This window comes from Salmo salar, chromosome 16 (assembly GCF_965601325.2).
Source record: "Salmo salar chromosome 16, fSalSal1, whole genome shotgun sequence".
NCBI classification, from domain to species: domain Eukaryota; kingdom Metazoa; phylum Chordata; class Actinopteri; order Salmoniformes; family Salmonidae; genus Salmo; species Salmo salar.
In genome coordinates this window covers 47362803-47384196 of record NC_138306.1, presented here as the reverse complement: position 1 = coordinate 47384196, position 21394 = coordinate 47362803, and the positions used below count along the sequence as shown (strand labels likewise).

Sequence of the window (21394 nt, the reverse complement as noted above, 5' to 3'; positions counted from 1 at the left end):
TAATAACACTTCCTCAATTCAAATATTACTGCGACACTATACCAAAGATGGTTTGGTATGGTTCAGAAATTTGGGAACCAAGCTGGAGTTATCAGTGTAGCCCTGTTATCGCCTGTACTTGTTGAAATATATTCACGCTTAGAAAAAAACCCTCAAGGCTTCCTTCATAACTGTCAGTTTATTTAAAAAAAATAAGAATTACAGGGGGCAGTTTTGAAAAAACTAATCCTGTCCGAATCTGCGGACATTCTGGGGTAATAATTACATTACCAACGTTCTTTAGTAATACATGTCCCGTGCAAATAGGGCTTTGCCTAAGAAATGTGAGGAGAGTGCAAACCCCAACTTAATTAGGTCTATAATCAATAGCCAAACTGTTGAATGTGCCTGGCTTTATAAATCATCCATATATATCTACAGAAATAAAACAGATCCTGCTTCTGTTGAGCACCAAGCCTCATGCAAAGGCAAACTGTTGGACAGATTAGTCTGTTTTTAATCTGTGCTGTAATAAAGGCTTTACACTTTTTAGGGTGTTGGAACAGACTGGTATTACTTATCATTGATTTAGTGGTTTTTTACGCTGTTCCAAACAGGCAGAAAAAGTATATTTTAATCTTGTTTGTCACACAAAATACACACAGCTTTCGCTCCTGTACCCTCCATTTACTTGATCTCCTTCTTAATGTTATTATTACTATTATTATTATGATCATCATTATAACAATAAGTAATGTCATTATCATTAGTAGGGTTAGTATAGCAGCCTTATATAACCACCATTATAATAATAAGTAATGTCATTATCATTAGTAGGGTTAGTATAGCAGCCTTATTTAACCACCATTATAACAATAAGTAATGTCATTATCATTAGTAGGGTTAGTATAGCAGCCTTATTTAACCACCATTATAACAATAAGTAATGTCATTATCATTAGTAGGGTTAGTATAGCAGCCTTATATAACCATCATTATAACAATATGTAATGTCATTATCATTAGTAGGGTTAGTATAGCAGCCTTATTTAACCACCATTATAATAATAAGTAATGTCATTATCATTAGTAGGGTTAGTATAGCAGCCTTATATAACCACCATTATAATAATAAGTAATGTCATTATCATTAGTAGGGTTAGTATAGCAGCCTAATATAACCATCATTATAACAATATGTAATGTCATTATCATTAGTAGGGTTAGTATAGCAGCCTTATATAACCATCATTATAACAATATGTAATGTCATTATCATTAGTAGGGTTAGTATAGCAGCCTAATATAACCATCATTATAACAATATGTAATGTCATTATCATTAGTAGGGTTAGTATAGCAGCCTTATATAACCACCATTATAATAATAAGTAATGTCATTATCATTAGTAGGGTTAGTATAGCAGCCTTATATAACCACCATTATAATAATAAGTAATGTCATTATCATTAGTAGGGTTAGTATAGCAGCCTTATATAACCACCATTATAATAATAAGTAATGTCATTATCATTAGTAGGGTTAGTATAGCAGCCTTATATAACCACCATTATAATAATAAGTCATGTCATTATCATTAGTAGGGTTAGTATAGCAGCCTTATATAACCACCATTATAATAATAAGTAATGTCATTATCATTAGTAGGGTTAGTATAGCAGCCTAATATAACCATCATTATAACAATATGTAATGTCATTATCATTAGTAGGGTTAGTATAGCAGCCTAATATAACCATCATTATAACAATATGTAATGTCATTATCATTAGTAGGGTTAGTATAGCAGCCTTATTTAACCACCATTATAATAATAAGTAATGTCATTATCATTAGTAGGGTTAGTATAGCAGCCTAATATAACCATCATTATAACAATATGTAATGTCATTATCATTAGTAGGGTTAGTATAGCAGCCTAATATAACCATCATTATAACAATATGTAATGTCATTATCATTAGTAGGGTTAGTATAGCAGCCTTATTTAACCACCATTATAATAATAAGTAATGTCATTATCATTAGTAGGGTTAGTATAGCAGCCTTATATAACCACCATTATAATAATATGTAATGTCATTATCATTAGTAGGGTTAGTATAGCAGCCTTATATAACCACCATTATAATAATAAGTAATGTCATTATCATTAGTAGGGTTAGTATAACAGCCTTATATAACCACCATTATAATAATAAGTAATGTCATTATCATTAGTAGGTTTAGTATAGCAGCCTTATATATCCACCATTATAATAATAAGTAATGTCATTATCATTAGTAGGGTTAGTATAGCAGCCTTATATAACCACCATTATAATAATAAGTAATGTCATTATCATTAGTAGGGTTAGTATAGCAGCCTTATATAACCACCATTATAATAATAAGTAATGTCATTATCATTAGTAGGGTTAGTATAGCAGCCTTATATAACCACCATTATAATAATAAGTAATGTCATTATCATAAGTAGGGTTAGTATAGCAGCCTTATTTAACCACCATTATAATAATAAGTAATGTCATTATCATTAGTAGGGTTAGTATAGCAGCCTTATATAACCACCATTATAATAATATGTAATGTCATTATCATTAGTAGGGTTAGTATAGCAGCCTTATATAACCACCATTATAATAATAAGTAATGTCATTATCATTAGTAGGGTTAGTATAGCAGCCTTATATAACCACCATTATAATAATAAGTAATGTCATTATCATAAGTAGGGTTAGTATAGCAGCCTTATTTAACCACCATTATAATAATAAGTAATGTCATTATCATTAGTAGGGTTAGTATAGCAGCCTTATATAACCACCATTATAATAATAAGTAATGTCATTATCATTAGTAGGGTTAGTATAGCAGCCTTATATAACCACCATTATAATAATAAGTAATGTCATTATCATTAGTAGGGTTAGTATAGCAGCCTTATATAACCATCATTATAACAATAAGTAATGTCATTATCATTAGTAGGGTTAGTATAGCAGCCTTATATAACCACCATTATAATAATAAGTAATGTCATTATCATTAGTAGGGTTAGTATAGCATCCTTATATAACCACCATTATAATAATAAGTCATGTCATTATCATTAGTAGGGTTAGTATAGCAGCCTTATATAACCACCATTATAATAATAAGTAATGTCATTATCATTAGTAGGGTTAGTATAGCAGCCTTATATAACCACCATTATAATAATAAGTAATGTCATTATCATTAGTAGGGTTAGTATAGCAGCCTTATATAACCACCATTATAATAATACGTAATGTCATTATCATTAGTAGGGTTAGTATAGCAGCCTTATTTAACCACCATTATAATAATAAGTAATGTCATTATCATTAGTAGGGTTAGTATAGCAGCCTTATATAACCACCATTATAATAATAAGTAATGTCATTATCATTAGTAGGGTTAGTATAGCAGCCTTATATAACCACCATTGATCTGTAGGTCTAAGAGCCCATCCTGCTTAGTCTTAAAACCATATCTTACTGAGGCCTATATTTCAATATACTGTATAGGCTACTGTATCAGTCAATCAATCATTTATTCATTCATGCCATCACACATCATACAATACATTCATGCTTTGAACTGCAACCAACCATTTTCATTTAAAATGAAATAACCAAGGGAGCTGTGAATAATTAGCTTAACAATAAATAAACCGCAATTCACAAATGCATGAAACTGTTTTTAGTGTGATTTAGATTTAGATTTCTTTAGTTAAAACAGACTCTCTGGTACACTTATTCATTTAGTGTTGTTTACACTGTTCCAAATAGTCCGACAAAATTATAATATTGTAATCTAACACCTAATACTCACACCTAATACTCACGCAACGCTTGCGCCAGTGTGACCATCGGGCTCTTTCTTGAGTCATTTGTGTGTCTTAATTATTTAATCAAGCAGTGTGCTTAAAGCATCAGACAGGCTCAGTGCATACAGTATGTAGTTGGTTTTATTCAAACAAATAGGGTGTGTCTGTCTATATATGGAAAAATACGTTTAAACATTTCAACCAATTGATTGGTCGAAAGAACAAGATGGCTCTCGGTCGACCAAGATTTATTTTAGTCGTAGACAGCCCAAGTCTGTATACAAATACTTTGTTTGTAAATGATGTCTGAGTGTTGGAGTGTGCCCCTGTCTATCTGTAAATGATGTCTGAGTGTTGGAGTGTGCCCCTGGCTATCTGTAAATGATGTCTGAGTGTTGGAGTGTGCCCCTGGCTATCTGTAAATGATGTCTGAGTGTTGGAGTGTGCCCCTGGCTATCTGTAAATGATGTCTGAGTGTTGGAGTGTGCCCCTGGCTATCTGTAAATGATGTCTGAGTGTTGGAGTGTGCCCCTGGCTATCTGTAAATGATGTCTGAGTGTTGGAGTGTGCCCCTGTCTATCTGTAAATGATGTCTGAGTGTTGGAGTGTGCCCCTGGCTATCTGTAAATGATGTCTGAGTGTTGGAGTGTGCCCCTGGCTATCTGTAAATAAATGTAAAAAACTAGAAAATGTTACCATCTGGTTTCCTTTATATAAGGAATTTGAAACAATTCATAGCTTTACTTTCACTTTTGATACTTAAGTACATTTTAAACCAAATACTTTTACACTTTAACTCAAGTAGTATTTTACTGGGTGACTTTCACTTTTAATTGAGTCATTTTCTATTAAGGTATCTTTACTTTTACTCAAGTATGACAATTGAGTACTTTTTCCACCACTGGGTCTTCATAAGGTCTGTCATTTGGACAGTCATCATCATGATTGTGCTAAGGTCAGGACCTCTCTAGTATAGGTACATCGATACAGTGGGCATCGTCAGCCACCCAGAGAGGCCCTATGAGGAGACTTCTAATGACCTAGTCAAAATATTTGCCCAGTTTCCACGGTGACTACCCACTGAGGCCTACTGGGGCGGCTTACAACACCCACGCAGCGCCACGCTCACTTGTCATTACCGCGCACTTCCCTTCCCGGCTGCTAACGCCGGGACTCATTCTGGGAAATTAGCCAGCGACGTCTCCGAGAAAGCCTGTGGTTACGCCCTTGGTCTGCCATTAGTTAGTTAGCATTGGCGCTAAGTGCCTGGCCTGACTGCTATTTGTTCTAATGGAAAACTTTATTCACTCCCCTGCCAGACAGTCTATTGATGGGTCCCTGCTCAGAACCTTTTGAACCCATCTCTCCTGAGATGCTCTGGCTCTGTCTGCCTGGGGGAAAGGTCGTAAATCAGAGAATCAGCCACCATTAGCGCTGGCTCTACGCCGCAGAATGCTAGCTTGGCTGGATGGGGAGAGTCCAAAGTACACCCATGACTCATAGCGGTGTCGAGCTGTGTTAATTAAGTTTGTGTGCCTGGGCTCTGGACAGATGTTGTTTTTTAACGAGATGACAAAAAAAAAACTGTGAGAATCAGGACCAGCCTGCTAGATACAGTACAGAACACCTTGATCTCTATGGTAATTCGTTACACACAAACTAAAGCATGAATCATGTTGAAAGATTTCTTGGCACATTTCTTTTAGATTTAAGGGAAAATGTCATGGACTCATGGAGGCTTGATTAAATAGGCCTATTTCATCTACAGAAAAGTATGAAATCATAATTGATTTATAGGTGATATTGTAAAATTATGTCAGTGCTAGACATCTACAGTGAGGGAAAAAAGTATTTGATCCCCTGCTGATTTTGTACGTTTCCCCACTGACAAAGAAATTATCAGTCTATAATTTTAATGGTAGGTTTATTTTAACAGTGAGAGACAGAATAACAACAAAAAAATCCAGAAAAAAAACATGTAAAAAATGTTACAAAATTATTTGCATTTTAATGAGGGAAATAAGTATTTGACCCCCTCTCAATCAGAAAGATTTCTGGCTCCCAGGTGTCTTTTATACAGGTAACGAGCTGAGATTAGGAGCACACTCTTAAAGGGAGTGCTCCTAATCTCCGTTTGTTACCTGTATAAAAGACACCTGTCCACAGAAGCAATCAATCAATTAGATTCCAACCTCTCCACCATGGCCAAGACCAAAGAGCTCTCCAAGGATGTCAGGGACAAGATTGTAGACCTACACAAGGCTGGAATGGGCTACAAGACCATCGCCAAGCAGCTTGGTGAGAAGGTGACAACAGTTGGTGCGATTATTCGCAAATGGAAGACACACAAAAGAACTGTCAATCTCCCTCGGCCTGGGGCTCCATGCAAGATCTCACCTCGTGGAGTTGCAATGATCATGAGAACGGTGAGGAATCAGCCCAGAACTACACGGGAGGATGATCTCAAGGCAGCTGGGACCATAGTCACCAAGAAAACAATTGGTAACACACTACGCGGTGAAGGACTGAAATCCTGCAGCGCCCGCAAGGTCCTCCTGCTCAAGAAAGCACATATACATGCCCGTCTGAAGTTTGCCATTGAACATCTGAATACTTCAGAGGACAACTGGGTGAAAGTGTTGTGGTCAGATGAGACCAAAATGGAGCTCTTTGGCATCAACTCAACTCAACATGACCCCAAGAACACCATCCCCACCGTCAAACATGGAGGTGGAAACATTATGATTTGGGGGTGTTTTTCTGCTAAGGGGACAGGACAACTTCACCGCATCAAAGGGACGATGGACGGGGCCATGTCCCGTCAAATCTTGGGTGAGAACCTCCTTCCCTCAGCCAGGGCATTGAAAATGGGTCGTGGATGGATATTCCAGCATGACAATGACCCAAAACACACGGCAAAGGCAACAAAGGAGTGGCTCAAGAAGAAGCACATTAAGGTCCTGGAGTGGCCTAGCCAGTCTCCGGACCTTAATCCCATAGAAAATCTGTGGAGGGAGCTGAAGGTTCGAGTTGCCAAACGTCAGCCTCGAAACCTTAATGTCTTGGAGAAGATCTGCAAAGAGGAGTGGGACAAAATCCCTCCTGAGATGTGTGCAAACCTGGTGGCCAACTACAAGAAACGTCTGACCTCTGTGATTGCCAACACGGGTTTTGCCACTAAGTACTAAGTCATGTTTTGCAGAGGGGTCAAATACTTATTTCCCTCATTAAAATGCAAATCATTTTATAACATTTTTGACATGCGTTTTTCTGGATTTTTTTGTTGTTATTCTGTCTCTCACTGTTAAAATAAACCTACCATTAAAATTATAGACTGATCATTTCTTTGTCAGTGGGTAAACGTACAAAATCAGCAGGGGATCAAATACTTTTTTCCCTCACTGTATATCGGCTTGCTGTCATTAAGAATGCTCCTGCACAGGTGAATATGAGTCACAAGTTACAATTTACTGGTTCTGCTGTATATCCCTACAGAGCAAAAACCTGCTCCAGAGCGCTCAGGACCTCAGACTGGGGCGAAGGTTCACCTTCCAACAGGACAACGACCCTAAGCACATGTAACAGTGTAGGTTCCGTCCCTCTCTTCGCCCCAACCTGGGCTCGAACCAGGGACCCTTGCACACATCAACAACTGACACCCCACGAAGCATCGTTACCCATCGCGCCACAAAAGCCGCGGCCCTTGCAACGCAAGGGGCAACCCTACTTCAAGTCTCAGAGCGAGTGACGTCACCGATTGAAACGCTATTAGCGCGCACCACCGCTAACTAACTAGCCATTTCACATCGGTTACACTCACCCCCCCTTTGACCTCCTCCTTTTCCGCAGCAACCAACGATCCGGGTCACGGCACCAATGTAACAGTGTAGGTTCCGTCCCTCTCCTCGCCCCAACCTGGGCTCGAACCAGGGACCCTTGCACACATCAACAACTGACACCCCACGAAGCATCGTTACCCATCGCGCCACAAAAGCCAACGCAAGGGGCAACCCTACTTCAAGTCTCAGAGCGAGTGACGTCACCGATTGAAACGCTATTAGCGCGCACCACCGCTAACTAACTAGCCATTTCACATCGGTTACACACACAGCCAAGACAATCTTGCTTTGTCATTATGGGGTATTGTGTGTAGATTAATGAGAGGAGAAAAAAACAATTTAATCCATTTTAGGATTAAAGGCTGTAACGTAACATAATGTGGAAAAAGTGAAGGGGTCTGAATACTTTCCGAATGCACTGTATATCCCTATGGAATGGCCTACGCACAGAGGCAAAATGCCAAGTGGAAATTCCATAATTTGGTGTTTTGTTGATGGTGGTGGAAAACGCTGTCTCAGGCGGCGCTCCAGAATCTCCTATAAATGTTCAATTGGGTTGAGTTCTGGTAACTGAGACACACAGACAGACACCCTTTAAAGCCCCTATACTCCTTTGAGAACCCTCTTTCAAATTCACTGAGATCTCTTCTTCTAGCCAAAATAATCATAAATAACTGGCCATTTTTATACATGACCCTAAGCACGATGGGATGTTAATTGTTTAATTAACTCAGGAACCACACCTGTGTGGAAGCACCGGCTTTCAATATGCTTTGTATGCCTCATTTACTCAAGTGTTTCCTATATTTTGGTAGTTACCTGTGTATAGGGAACATGCAGTGCATATACACTCAACGTGACGGTAAAAGTAGCTCTGAGGTGGTTAACAATGAGATGAAGCTGGGAGGGGAAAATAACTGAAAGACTGTATGAGTGGTTTTGCTTGTCCACCCACACGTAAACAAAACAAAAAAACTTGAACTCTGCATTGCCCCTTCTCTCTGTCACTCTCACACACACGCCTCAATGCACGCACACACACATACACACACACACACACACATACACACACACACACACGCCTCAATGCACGCACATACACACACACACACACACACATACACACACGAGCACAATCATAAACAAATGATGATCCCTTACTCCAGATTAAAAGCGCACGGAACAAGCAAACGTGGATTAAATGTTTCCCACCACACAGCCACCAGTGTTAAGAATGCTTTAGAAACCAAAAGCAGTGTTCTAATGGGCCGGACGGCAGCGGCCTGCTTGTCAGACAGGCACATACTCACTGTTACATAACAGGCAGCCCACATCCCTGCTGCCTCTCTTAGTCAGAAGATTAAGAGTGTGGGGGGGGGGGGGGGGGTTGATGGCTCTCTCAGAGGATTATTTCACACTTGCGGCACACTAAACACACATGCGCACGGATACACATGCGTGCGTAGAGTCACTCAAACACACGTACTCTCTCACACACACACACACACACCTATCTGCCATTCCTGAAACTGAGACTGATGACACATCTGACCCATATCTGCCACCCAGAGAAACATAGTGTGTGAGTGGGTGTGTGTGTGCAGCCAAGCCCTTACTGTAGCTGCATGTATAATGGGATTACAATACAGGCTCTAACACCATTCCTCTGCTTGATATTCATTGATGCCATTGCCAAGTCCTAAACAGCAAAACATTTGTTTAGTGGCATTTTCCACTGGCTAAATGATCATCTTCTATTTTTGGGTGTTCAGGTATCATTCTGCCTGAAACACCACTCAATGCTGGCTGCAAGTTAAGTGCAGCGATTGCAGTTGCACATACTGGCCCACACCGAAAATAACAATCTGAACATATTGACCTTTAAGATGAAATGTGATTATGACTCAAAGTAAATGTACCGTTAAGTCTCATTATTCAGTGCAGTGACTGGACACAGTAGCCCATGGACAAGAGCAAACCTGAAACAAATGTAACTTTAAGCCTTAAAGTATGTGTATTTTCCTCTAATTTTCCTTGGGATAAGAGACCTGTCTCGACTGAACAAGCTTTGTCAAAACGTCATCACTGAAAAGTCTCCCTCAGCTCCATGTTGACCTGTCTTCTATTGAAGCCAAATGATGCAATCATGCTGAAAGATAAGACACGCAGCAGCAACTCTCTCTTCTCTGCATAGAGGCGTGATGTGCATCTAAGAAGTCATTCTAAATTCCAAGGCATTTGATTTCATAAGGCACAGTCCTACTCAACAGCTCATCAGTGGCCATTCAATCACATCTCTTACCGCCACTGCCTCCAGAATCTGCTTGATGACGTGGGCAGCATCTCTCTCGCTGTAATACCCTCTCTCCACAATCCTGAAAGAGCAGAAAGAGACAAACGGACAGGGAGTCAAAATGTTACATGGAGTTCAAATGCCCCATTTTGAGAGATTATTAAATTCTTAACTCTGTGAAAGTCAGAAAACATGAAGAGAGAATTGTAGGCAGTTGTTACTGTCAAACTTTGCTAAACCTATAAAGTGATAGGAGGATAAAGAGATTAAATAGTTTTTTCATTTGTTTACAGTGCTATTATATCAAAATAAAAATGAACAGTAGAGAAAGGGTCTATATTGTGTAATATTCATAATGAGTTCGACAGATTGGGTGGGGCCTGTGCTCCAACCAGTCTTCTAATCGTTTCCTTGGTAACAGTGCTGGTGAGGGCCATTACAAATTTCATTTTCTAATCCTTTTATACTCTGCACCTTAATAAAGCCAGTGTCATACATGTCTGCTAATGACAAAGCAGGGAAATGGAACGGGGGGATCGCATGAGGGCACTGGTTCCACCTCTGGCCCCGCCGAATTCAAACCAATTTCAGCAAGGATTTGAGGATTAGACAGGGTCATAGGGGTGGTATATTTTGGGCGTAATCACCTGTCAAAGAGTTCCCCTCCAGTCACCAGCTCCAAGATGAGGGCGATGTCTGTCTCGGTCTCAAAAATCTCCTTCAGGCGGATCTGAGGAAGATGAGAGGAAGGTGAGGAAGAAAAACACTAAATGTTGGAAAAACACAAGACAACATATAAACAATATTAATGCTACCAGAAAGAAGAAGTCACCATTAATGTTAATTTCAATCATGCTCTTATGAATAGTTAATAAAACAATATACAATTAACAAAAATATAAACGCAACATATAAAGTGTTGGTCCGATGTTTGAGCTGAAATAAAAAAATCCCAGAAATGTTCCATACTCACAAAAAGCTTGTTTCTATCAAATCCATCCACTTGACAGGTGTGGCATATTAAGAAGCTGATTAAACAGCATGATCATTACACAGGTGCATCTTGGGCTGGGGACAGTAAATGGCCACTCTGAAATGTGTAGTTTTGTCACACAACACAATGCCACACATGTCTCAAGTTTTGAGGGAGCGTGCAATTAGTATGCTGATTGCAGGAATGTCGACCTGAGCTGTTGCCAGAGAATTTCATGTTAAACTTCTCTACCATAAGCCGCCTCCAATGTCGATTTAGATCATTTGGCAGTACGTCCAACCATGCTCATAACCGCAGACCACGTGTAACCACGCCAGCCCAGGACCTTCACATCTGGCTTCATCGCCTGTGGGATGGTCTGAGACCAGCCACCCGAACAGCTGATGAAACTGTGGGTTTGCACAACTGAAGAATTTCTCCACAAACCGTCTTAGGGAAGCTCATCTGCGTGCTTTTCGTCCTCACCAGGGTCTTGACCTGACTGCAGTTCGACGTTGTAATTGACTTCAGTGGGCAAATGCTCACCTTTAAAGCCACTGGCACACTGGAGAAGTGTGCTCTTCACAGATTAATCCCGGTTTCAACTATAGCTGGCAGATGGCAGACAGCATGTATAGCATCATGTGGGGTGAGTGGTTTGCTGTTGTCAACGTTGTGAACAGAGTGCTCCATGGTGGGGGTGGGGTTATGGCATGGTCACGCATAAGCTACGGACAACAAACACAATTGCATTTTATCGATGGCAATTTGAATGCACAGAGATACCATGAAAAGATCCTGAGGCCCATTGTCGTGCCATTCATCCACCGTCATCACCTCATATTTCAGCATGATAATGCACGGCCCATGTAGCACGGATCTGTACACAATTCCTGGAAGCTGAAAATTCCCAGTTCGTCTATGGTCTGCATACTCAGCAGTGTATATCAAAACATTCTAGTTACTAGTGTCCAACAACAAGTCACCACTTTTGTTCATGTCAATCATGGTTAGGCTTAGAAAAGGGTTTTACTTTTTTTTTTTAAGTGGTGTCTCACATATAAAAAAATGTATTAAAAAATAACGTTTTATAAAAAAATGTAAACTCTTACAATATTTGGGTGGGAAAGTCGCAGCAGAACTCCAATTTCAGTCCGCACTATTTTCTTGTCAATCTGAAATGGATTGAATGAGAATGAGACGAGTGCATTAATATGATATTATACATAGTCTAACCCAGCTGTTCAAAATGGCCGAAAGAAGGACTCACAGTCTTCTTCAGGACCTTTGCAGCATAGGGCTTCTGTGTCTGCTTCTCCTCAGTGCGAAACACCACTGACGTAGCCCCCCTGGGAAGAAGAACAATCAATCAACATCAACAACTATGATCATATGGTTGTCTCTCCATAGTGCAATGATTCAGCATTTTAGCTCTGCTCATGAACTGCTTATGAATCATTATTTCATTGTTTGTAAGTATTATGTCATTTGCTCATATCAACATAAGTAAATACATATATGTATAAACCATTTTATTGTAAGCACTTTTAGTCATACATAGAGTAAATCAAGAACAACAGATTGTTACATGTAATTACTTAATTCAATGGTAAACAAACTATGTAATAGCATTTCCAATGCTATTACATAGAATGCCCACCCTTGTCACACCCTGGCCTAACCAAAATAGAGAATAAAACCCTCTCTATGGCCAGGGCGTGACACTCACAAAGAACTGCAAAAGTGTTGCTAATGCGCTCCACTTTCTGGAGGACGATCGTGCCATGCAGACTCTCTCTGACTCTGAAAATAAATCAGACGATGAGGAAATCCCTGATTTAGATAAAAACATTTTCACTGAACCAGACATTAAACAGCGATCAACAGTGTTTTTGTAACGGAAGAAGTTGACTGAGTTTTGAAGTCAGTGGAATGCCCAGTGGAAGCAGAGAATGATAGCTAAGGAAACTCTGGCATTTGATTGCAAATATGCGGAGGGAGTTGAAAACAGAACACACAGAAGGCGGTTGTATAAAACCCCTGTCTCCGGATTACATCTTCAAACTAAGGGCAACCATGGCATCTGTGACAGAGGGAAAAGCGTTCATCCATGTATACGTGTAAGAGAGTCTAGCTAGCTACATGAGTCTAGCTAACTAAAAAGCAGCCTTCGCAAATGGAGGATGGCTTTCACTTCAGCAGTAATAAATTTATGAACTTCTTTGAGGAAAAGATCATGATCATTAGAAAGCAAATTACAGACTCCTCTTTAAATCTGGGTATTCCTCCAAAGCTCCATTGTCCTGAGTCTGCACAACTCTGCCAGGACCTAGGATCAAGGGAGATACTAAAGTGTTTTAGTACTATATCTCTTGACGCAATGATGAAAATAATCATGGCCTCCAAACCCTCAAGCTGCATACTGGACCCTATTCCAACTAAACTACTGAAAGAGCTGCTTCCTGTGCTTGGCCCTCCTATGTTGAACATAATAAACGGCTCTCTATCCACCGGATGTGTACCAAGCTCACTAAAAGTGGCAGTAATAAAGCCTCTCTTGAAAAAGCCGAATCTTGATCCAGAAATTATAAAAAACTATCGGCCTATATCGAATCTTCCATTCCTCTCCAAAATTTTAGAAAAAGCTGTTGCACAGCAACTGACTGCCTTCCTGAAGACAAACAATGTATACGAAACGCTTCAGTCTGGTTTTAGACCCCATCATAGCACTGAGACTGCACTTGTGAAGGTGGTAAATGACCTTTTAATGACGTCAGACCGAGGCTCTGCATCTGTCCTCGTGCTCCTAGATCTTAGTGCCGCTTTTGATACCATCGATCACCACATTCTTTTGGAGAGATTGGAAACCCAAATTGGTCTACATGGACAAGTTCTGGCCTGGTTTAGATCTTATCTGTCGGAAAGATATCAGTTTGTCTCTGTGAATGGTTTGTCCTCTGACAAATCAATTGTAAATTTCGGTGTTCCTCAAGGTTCCGTTTTAGGACCACTATTGTTTTCACTATATATTTTACCTCTTGGGGATGTCATTCGAAAACATAATGTTAAATTTCACTGCTATGCAGACGACACACAGCTGTACATTTCAATGAAACATGGTGAAGCCCCAAAATTGCCCTCGCTAGAAGCCTGTGTTTCAGACATAAAGAAGTGGATGGCTGCAAACTTTCTACTTTTAAACTCGGACAAAACAGAGATGCTTGTTCTAGGTCCCAAGAAACAAAGAGATCTTCTGTTGAATCTGACAATTAATCTGGATGGTTGTACAGTCGTCTCAAATAAAACTGTGAAGGACCTCGGCGTTACTCTGGACCCTGATCTCTCTTTTGAAGAACATATCAAGACTGTTTCAAGGATAGCTTTTTTCCATCTACGTAACATTGCAAAAATCAGAAATTTTCTGTCCAAAAATGACGCAGAAAAATTAATCCATGCTTTTGTTACTTCTAGGCTGGACTACTGCAATGCTCTACTTTCCGGCTACCCGGATAAAGCACTAAATAAACTTCAGTTAGTGCTAAATACGGCTGCTAGAATCCTGACTAGAACCAAAAAATTTGATCATATTACTCCAGTGTTAGCCTCCCTACACTGGCTTCCTGTTAAGGCAAGGGCTGATTTCAAGGTTTTACTGCTAACCTACAAAGCATTACATGGGCTTGCTCCTACCTATCTTTCCGATTTGGTCCTGCCGTACATACCTACACGTACGCTACGGTCACAAGACGCAGGCCTCCTAATTGTCCCTAGAATTTCTAAGCAAACGGCTGGAGGTAGGGCTTTCTCCTATAGAGCTCCATTTTTATGGAATGGTCTGCCTACCAATGTGAGAGACGCAGACTCAGTCTCAACCTTTAAGTCTTTACTGAAGACTTATCTCTTCAGTAGGTCCTATGATTAAGTATAGTCTGGCCCAGGAGTGTGAAGGTGAACGGAAAGGCTGGAGCAACGAACCGCCCTTGCTGTCTCTGCCTTGCCGGTTCCCCTCTTTCCACTGGGATTCTCTGCCTCTAACCCTTTTACAGAGGCTGAGTCACTGGCCTACTGGTGTTCTTCCATGCCGTCCATGGGAGGGGTGCGTCACTTGAGTGGGTTGAGTCACTGACGTGGTCTTCCTGTCTGGGTTGGCGCCCCCCCCCCCCCCCCCCCCCCCCCCTTGGGTTGTGCCATGGCGGAGATCGTTGTGGGCTATACTCGGCCTTGTCTTAGGACGGTAAGTTGGTGGTTGGAGACATCCCTCTAGTGGTGTGGGGGCTGTGCTTTGGCAAAGTGGGTGGGGTTATATCCTGCCTGTTTGGCCCTGTCCGGGGGTATCATCGGATGGGGCCACAGTGTCTTCTGATCCCTCCTGTCTCAGCCTCCAGTATTTATGCTGCAGTAGTTTATGTGTCGGGGGGCTAGGGTCAGTCTGTTACATCTGGAGTATTTCTCTTGTCTTATCCGGTGTCCTGTGTGTATTTAAATATGCTCTCTCTAATTCTCTCTTTCTCTCTTTCTGTCTTTCTCTCGGAGGACCTGAGCCCTAGGACCATGCCTCAGGACTACCTGGTATGATGACTCCTTGCTGTCCCCAGTCCACCTGGCCGTGCTGCTGCTCCAGTTTCAACTGTTCTGCCTGCGGCTATGGAACCCTGACCTGTTCACCGGACGTGCTTGTTGCACCCTCGACAACTACTATGATTATTATTATTTGACCATGCTGGTCATTTATGAACATTTTAACATTTTAACATTTTGACCATGTTCTGTTATAATATCCACCCTGCACAGCCAGAAGAGGACTGGCCACCCCTCATAGCCTGGTTCCTCTCTAGGTTTCTTCCTAGGTTTTTGGCCTTTCTAGGGAGTTTTTCCTAGGGAGTTTTTCCTAGCCACCGTGCTTCTTTCACATGCTTTGCTTGCTGTTTGGGGTTTTAGGCTGGGTTTCTGTACAGCACTTTGAGAATATCAGCTGATGTACGAAGGGCTATATAAAAATAAATTTGATTGATTTGATTTGATTTGATTGATTTGATTGATGTTCAGATATTATAAATTTCTAATTTTGTCAGAAAGTCTTTTCATTTCAAGTTAAAGTGTACTGTTAGCTAGCTAGCTAATGTTAGCTGACTGGCTCACTAGGTAACGTTATGTGTATGATCTGTGTAATAATATTATTTGTATCTTAGAAAGCCATTTTGCATTGCTAGTTATAGCCTAATGTTAGCTAGGTAGCTAACATTGAACCTAGTTGGTTAGCTTTAGCTACCTGCAGATTCATGCATGGTAGTAACGTTATGAGTTGGGATTATGGTTCATTGTTTAGCTAGCTAGCTAGCTACATGTCTAAACCGTTTACACATTCTGTATTCTGTGCATGTTACAAATTAAATTACATTTTAGTTGATATAGTGTGTGTTTACCAGAGACGGCAATGTGAAGAACAACATGACCTGCACCAAAGTCAAATTAGGATATAACGTTAGGCCAACGAGACAATGTTCAAGTTCTAAAATTCTCTTGTAGAATGCCCTGCTTTTATTTTGTCACACTCACAACCATAAGCTATTTTCTGTAATTAGCTCACCATTAACTTGTAAATGATGTTGTAAGTTTATTTTCCTGTAATAATTAATAAAAATTTGTCAAAGTTAAGACCTTGTCAGCTATGATATAGTCATTATTTGAACTGCCTAGCCAGCTAACATAACATCAGCTAGCTAGCTAACAAGCTAGAAACTAACCAAAACATTGTTTAGAAAGTTGCTTTTAGTTGCCTGGTTTGCTAGATTGACATTTACTGAATGCATTTTTAAACGGATGGGTTTATTGGTGTTAAAATACACCAGATATGCTATTTTGGACCACCAGGCTACTGATGTCATACAGCCTGTCGTTTTTGTGTTTATACTTTTTCATAATGACAACAACAAGTTTGATGTGGGACGACAATAGAATGTTAATGATGTCACTGCAACAACTGTCTACAGACGTGGATAGACATAGTATAAACCAGCCTTTAGTCTTGAAATATTTGCTTGTTTGGTACACTGTTTAGTACATGGCCTCACATGTGAATCTTTAAAGAGATGGGTGGGGCTAAGGTTTAAGAGGGTGTGAACGATGGTGAATTGGTGTAGACAAAGCAGAGCTCTCCAGTAGGTGTACCAAAACATTCAAGGGCCATTTTCTCAAAAGTGGGGTTACAAGTTTATCAACTTTCAAAGCGGAATTCATTTCCCATTGTTCCTCAACTGTAGTGTCTGATTTACTATTTTCTAGCTCTGAGTCTCACATTTTTTTCTATGTAAAAAACACTATTTGAAATGTTGCTACATAAGACCGAATCGAGCCGGTTGGTCACATATGAGGAAAGGTGTCCTTAACGTTTTGTACACTCAGTGTATATCGTTAATATTTCCAACTAGTTAAAGCAGCAGCCACACCAGTTGCAGCTGAGTTGTGGGTTGCCTAGGAGAACTGCAGCACCCCATGTGACCTCACACATACAGATGCTTATGTTTGAGTCTGTATTTCGGTGCTGTATCTATGTAATCCATGTGATTTAGAAGAGTCCCACTATTTCACATCTGTCGCTGGTATCTTACCAATGAAGGATATTTGTTCTAAATAAAAGTGTGTTTAAATATCAATGTGAAGAGACCTTATGGAAATAGTATTTGGATTTAAGAATACATTTGATACCGGTATATCATCATCAGGTATACTTTAAATATGTAAATTCATCACTATTTAATACCGTTATCAAAACTGGTATTTTGGTCAATCGGAGTCGGAAGTCAATTGTGTAAAACTGAACTAGGTGGTTATTAAGAGGCAGGTCATGGTAAAACCCACACAGTGTAATAATGAGTGTGTACTGGCAGCAGCCAGCAGACATCTGAGACTTCCCCTCACAAGTATCCCAATGTGGGCACAGCGCTGTGCCCTGGTCTGCTTAGGAAATGAGTCCCTGAATCTCCAGCTGTCCTGCTCCTGCTAATACAATCCAGCCATCATCCCCAGCCCTCTCGACTCTACTCTAATAGCTGTAGGGTCTCCTTGGCAACCAGGACACCTCTCCTCGAAAAGTAGACACCTAACGACTATGCCCTTATATGGGGAGGCCGGGGGAAGCTGAGAGTAGGTTATGTACATGTACAGTATACATACATGCATGAAGCCAGTACCTGTGGCTGAACTGGCCTATTGTTGACTAACGATTTACCAACTGTAGATACATCATCAAATACCGATCACAGATGATGATTCATTCGGTAAACATCTGATTCTGAGTCAATATGCACTGGTGGTGTTCAATTGTTACTGCTAATTCTAGAAACATTTTGTAATCACCATATCATTCGATTTTAGTCTAGTGTTATCTGTTTAAGCAGTTGCAGGTCTAGGAGAGAACTGTTAATACTGTCAAGTGAAAGGAGATGTAGTATAACAGACATGGTAGCATTAGAGCTGCATGCTGAGGCTCCAAACATTATGACTGACTCATTCTACAGGGCCAATCAGAACTGTGCTGGTTTGGATATTCTCTTTACACATTGTCCTGTCCAGCATGGTTCCACCAACTCTATGGTGGCTGTGTAACCAGGCCAGCCCAGTACAGCTCTGCTTGGCTTGGATTGGTTTTGTCCTATAGTGTGAATCAGGAATTACAGCGTGCATGTGTTTTCAGTCAGAAGTCCAGACCATCTGTCTCTCTGACATGGTGAGATACTGTTGTTTACACTTAATGCCAAATGACCTCATCAAATGCATGAATGCACAGAAGGGCTCCAATGGCCACTCCATTTGACAGTCAGACCTCCAAACACTCCACTGACTCTCACTCCAAGAGACAAATATTAACAAGTTGACATTGTCAATCTGGACATGATGTAAAAGCGTACTTAAGGACGGAGGGGAGTGGAGGGTTCAGAGGTCATGGGAATGGGAGATTCCATAAAAAGCCTCCCGTTTCACTGTTGTCCTGTGATAATTAAGCCATATTTTGAGCCGTTTACCATGATTGTCTTTTTCCATAGCAAACATATTGGGCTGTTTACTCCTCTGACAGAGTGAAGATCTCTGACAGAGTGAAAATCGTGTGTTGACATTTTGAATGTGTCTTGACAATAATGTTAATCGGCCACTTATGAGGTGAGAATATGGGTGATGAATTGACAGGAGGAGCTGTCCATGGCCTGAACTCGGCATGCAACGGATGAATTGTACATGAATGTGGGTTCTGTCTGTCTCAGAGTATCAAATCTAAACTATGTGATAGACAGATGAATACGGACATTTTAAACATGGTATTTCAAAATGAACCCTTTAGCTATAGCCATAAATGAATATGTCAAACTAGATCGCAATGGATGGAATTCCACTCATAATACTGTATGTTTTACAGAACATGACCAGAAACAACACTGTTGATAGTTCTGATGGTGAGGATTCTGCTGGTGTTTACACATTGGTGTCAATAAAGGAACTGTTCAGTACTCTACCTTCCCAGTTCAGGACCCATGGTGTAGAACTGTTCCATGGAGACATCTCTGCGCGAGCCATCCACCCAGTATTCCACCGGGCTGGCGCCCGAGCGTGAGGTGGGCATGTTGATGTTGGCCAATCACACAAATCACAGGATTCCTGAGGAGCGCAAAGCCCAGACGCACACACACTACTTTTCCTCTTTTTAAAATTAAAACGTAATGTTCAGATTAGCAAAAAGAAGAGAAGGCATTATGTTTAATGAATTCCCCCGCGCCAAATAACGACAAGCCATGTAGCGCTAACCAGTCTTTGGTTAACAACTCTCCCCGTTATGTTCAGTCAAAGATAATCCAAATGTTTACGTTGACACACAGAAATATATTGTCAGCGCCGATATCAGAACCCATGTAAGCTTTGCATTACAACGCAAGCTTAGTCACTCTGCAATATATCACGTAACAAAAATCATCCATTATTGTTGTATTATTTCAATGTACCGACACTATTTAATTCGCGCATTCATAACCATCCTTTACTCGAAGTTTACTGCATCATATCCACATTTGTCGCAGTTTCCATGGGGCCTCGCGGTGTGAGTAGCCGACAGAACATTCCACGGTCCGATATAGAATACTTTAATTAAGGTGCGTCAATAATCATGATCCGTCAATAGGCCTATGTGTATGTTGTTTGATATATAAATATAGATTTTGTCTCGCGGCTGATGCACGCTTCACTATTGGTCTCTATATGAACGCCCATCCAATGGTCTGCACTTATCTCGCTATACAATGTGTTCCTCCTTTCATCCTTGGTTTGGGGTGGGTAGGTGGTGGCAGTGGCTGTGAGGCTGGTGTACTCGGTGTTGGGGGGGGGGGGGGGGGGGGGGGGGGTTGGTAGGAGGACCATCATACAGTCATTGAGGGGAAATATGCTTTACGCCCTCCACAGATTTCTTCCAACCCGTTGCATTCACAGAAACCACAATCTGCGCTGCAATTGGAAGTCAAACAGTCAATCAAAGCCCCGGTCCACATATGGAATTGTATCGGGTATCCAACCAAAATGTCAATGAGGGGAATATCCCGATAATACGCCACTGATTTCAACGGTTGTCAACACTACTGGCAATCTATTTTTGATAATATGTGTGGAGGAACCCGGTGCCTAACCGTTAGATTCAGTATATTTAGTAGAAAGAGATAAAATGATTTATCAATTGGGATTGTGAAAAATCATGTCCCGTTCGGTGTGCTTCCATTCTGAGTTCAGCACCATGGAAAGCTTCCCGCATCAACTCGGTGGTTATAGTGCGTACTAGACGAGTGAACGATTAGCACGTGACTACAAATGGTGCCACCTAACGTCAGTTAACACGAACACTTCAAGCAATACAACCATGAGAACTCTATCACTCAGCTTGTATGCTGTCCAGATAAGCCCTCGCCAGCACCCATCTTCAAAGCCCAGTCGCTTCCGGTTGTTTGCAGCATAAGCAGGTGAACATATGCTGCCATATTGAGGCTCTTAATTAAGGCTATCTTACAAAATAATGTAGCAGTATTATTCAACACTTAAAATGAGTAACACATCCAAATCAAATCAAATTGTATTCATCACATGCTTCGTACCCCTAACATTTTGAAGTTACTGTAACAATAATACATATCTTATGTAATCTTAGAAAGCCTGCATGTTCAGAGTCACAGGTCTGTGGAAATCTTCACAACTGCTATAATAATCTGCACACAATCTCAAACGGCAATGATCACTTGTACAATGTACTTTAATGTAATCTCAACTAACTGCAATCCAGGGGATTTGGTTCTGCCATTAGATCAAGCACAGTGATAGGACATTAATTTGTTGTATAAATAAACAAAAAATCGTATTCCCATTTGAACTTTGGTGTGCTTTTAAATGGTTGAAAGCACAGTGATAA

General features: G+C 40.5%; 1 protein-coding gene across 1 annotated transcript in view; it reads right to left on the bottom strand.

The window, feature by feature from the left end:
* LOC106574056 (calcium/calmodulin-dependent protein kinase type IV) overlaps window positions 1-20290 on the bottom strand; it is a 44492-nt gene extending 24202 nt beyond the window's left edge. The window contains exons 1-5 of the mRNA XM_014149593.3: window positions 19467-20290; window positions 12230-12308; window positions 12072-12134; window positions 10634-10716; window positions 9996-10068 (exon numbers count right to left, since the gene is read on the bottom strand). Coding sequence (XP_014005068.1) covers window positions 9996-10068; window positions 10634-10716; window positions 12072-12134; window positions 12230-12308; window positions 19467-19573 — 405 coding nt within the window. The 5' untranslated portion in view covers window positions 19574-20290. The remainder of the gene's footprint in view (window positions 1-9995; window positions 10069-10633; window positions 10717-12071; window positions 12135-12229; window positions 12309-19466) is intronic.
* Window positions 20291-21394: the final 1104 nt, after the last annotated feature.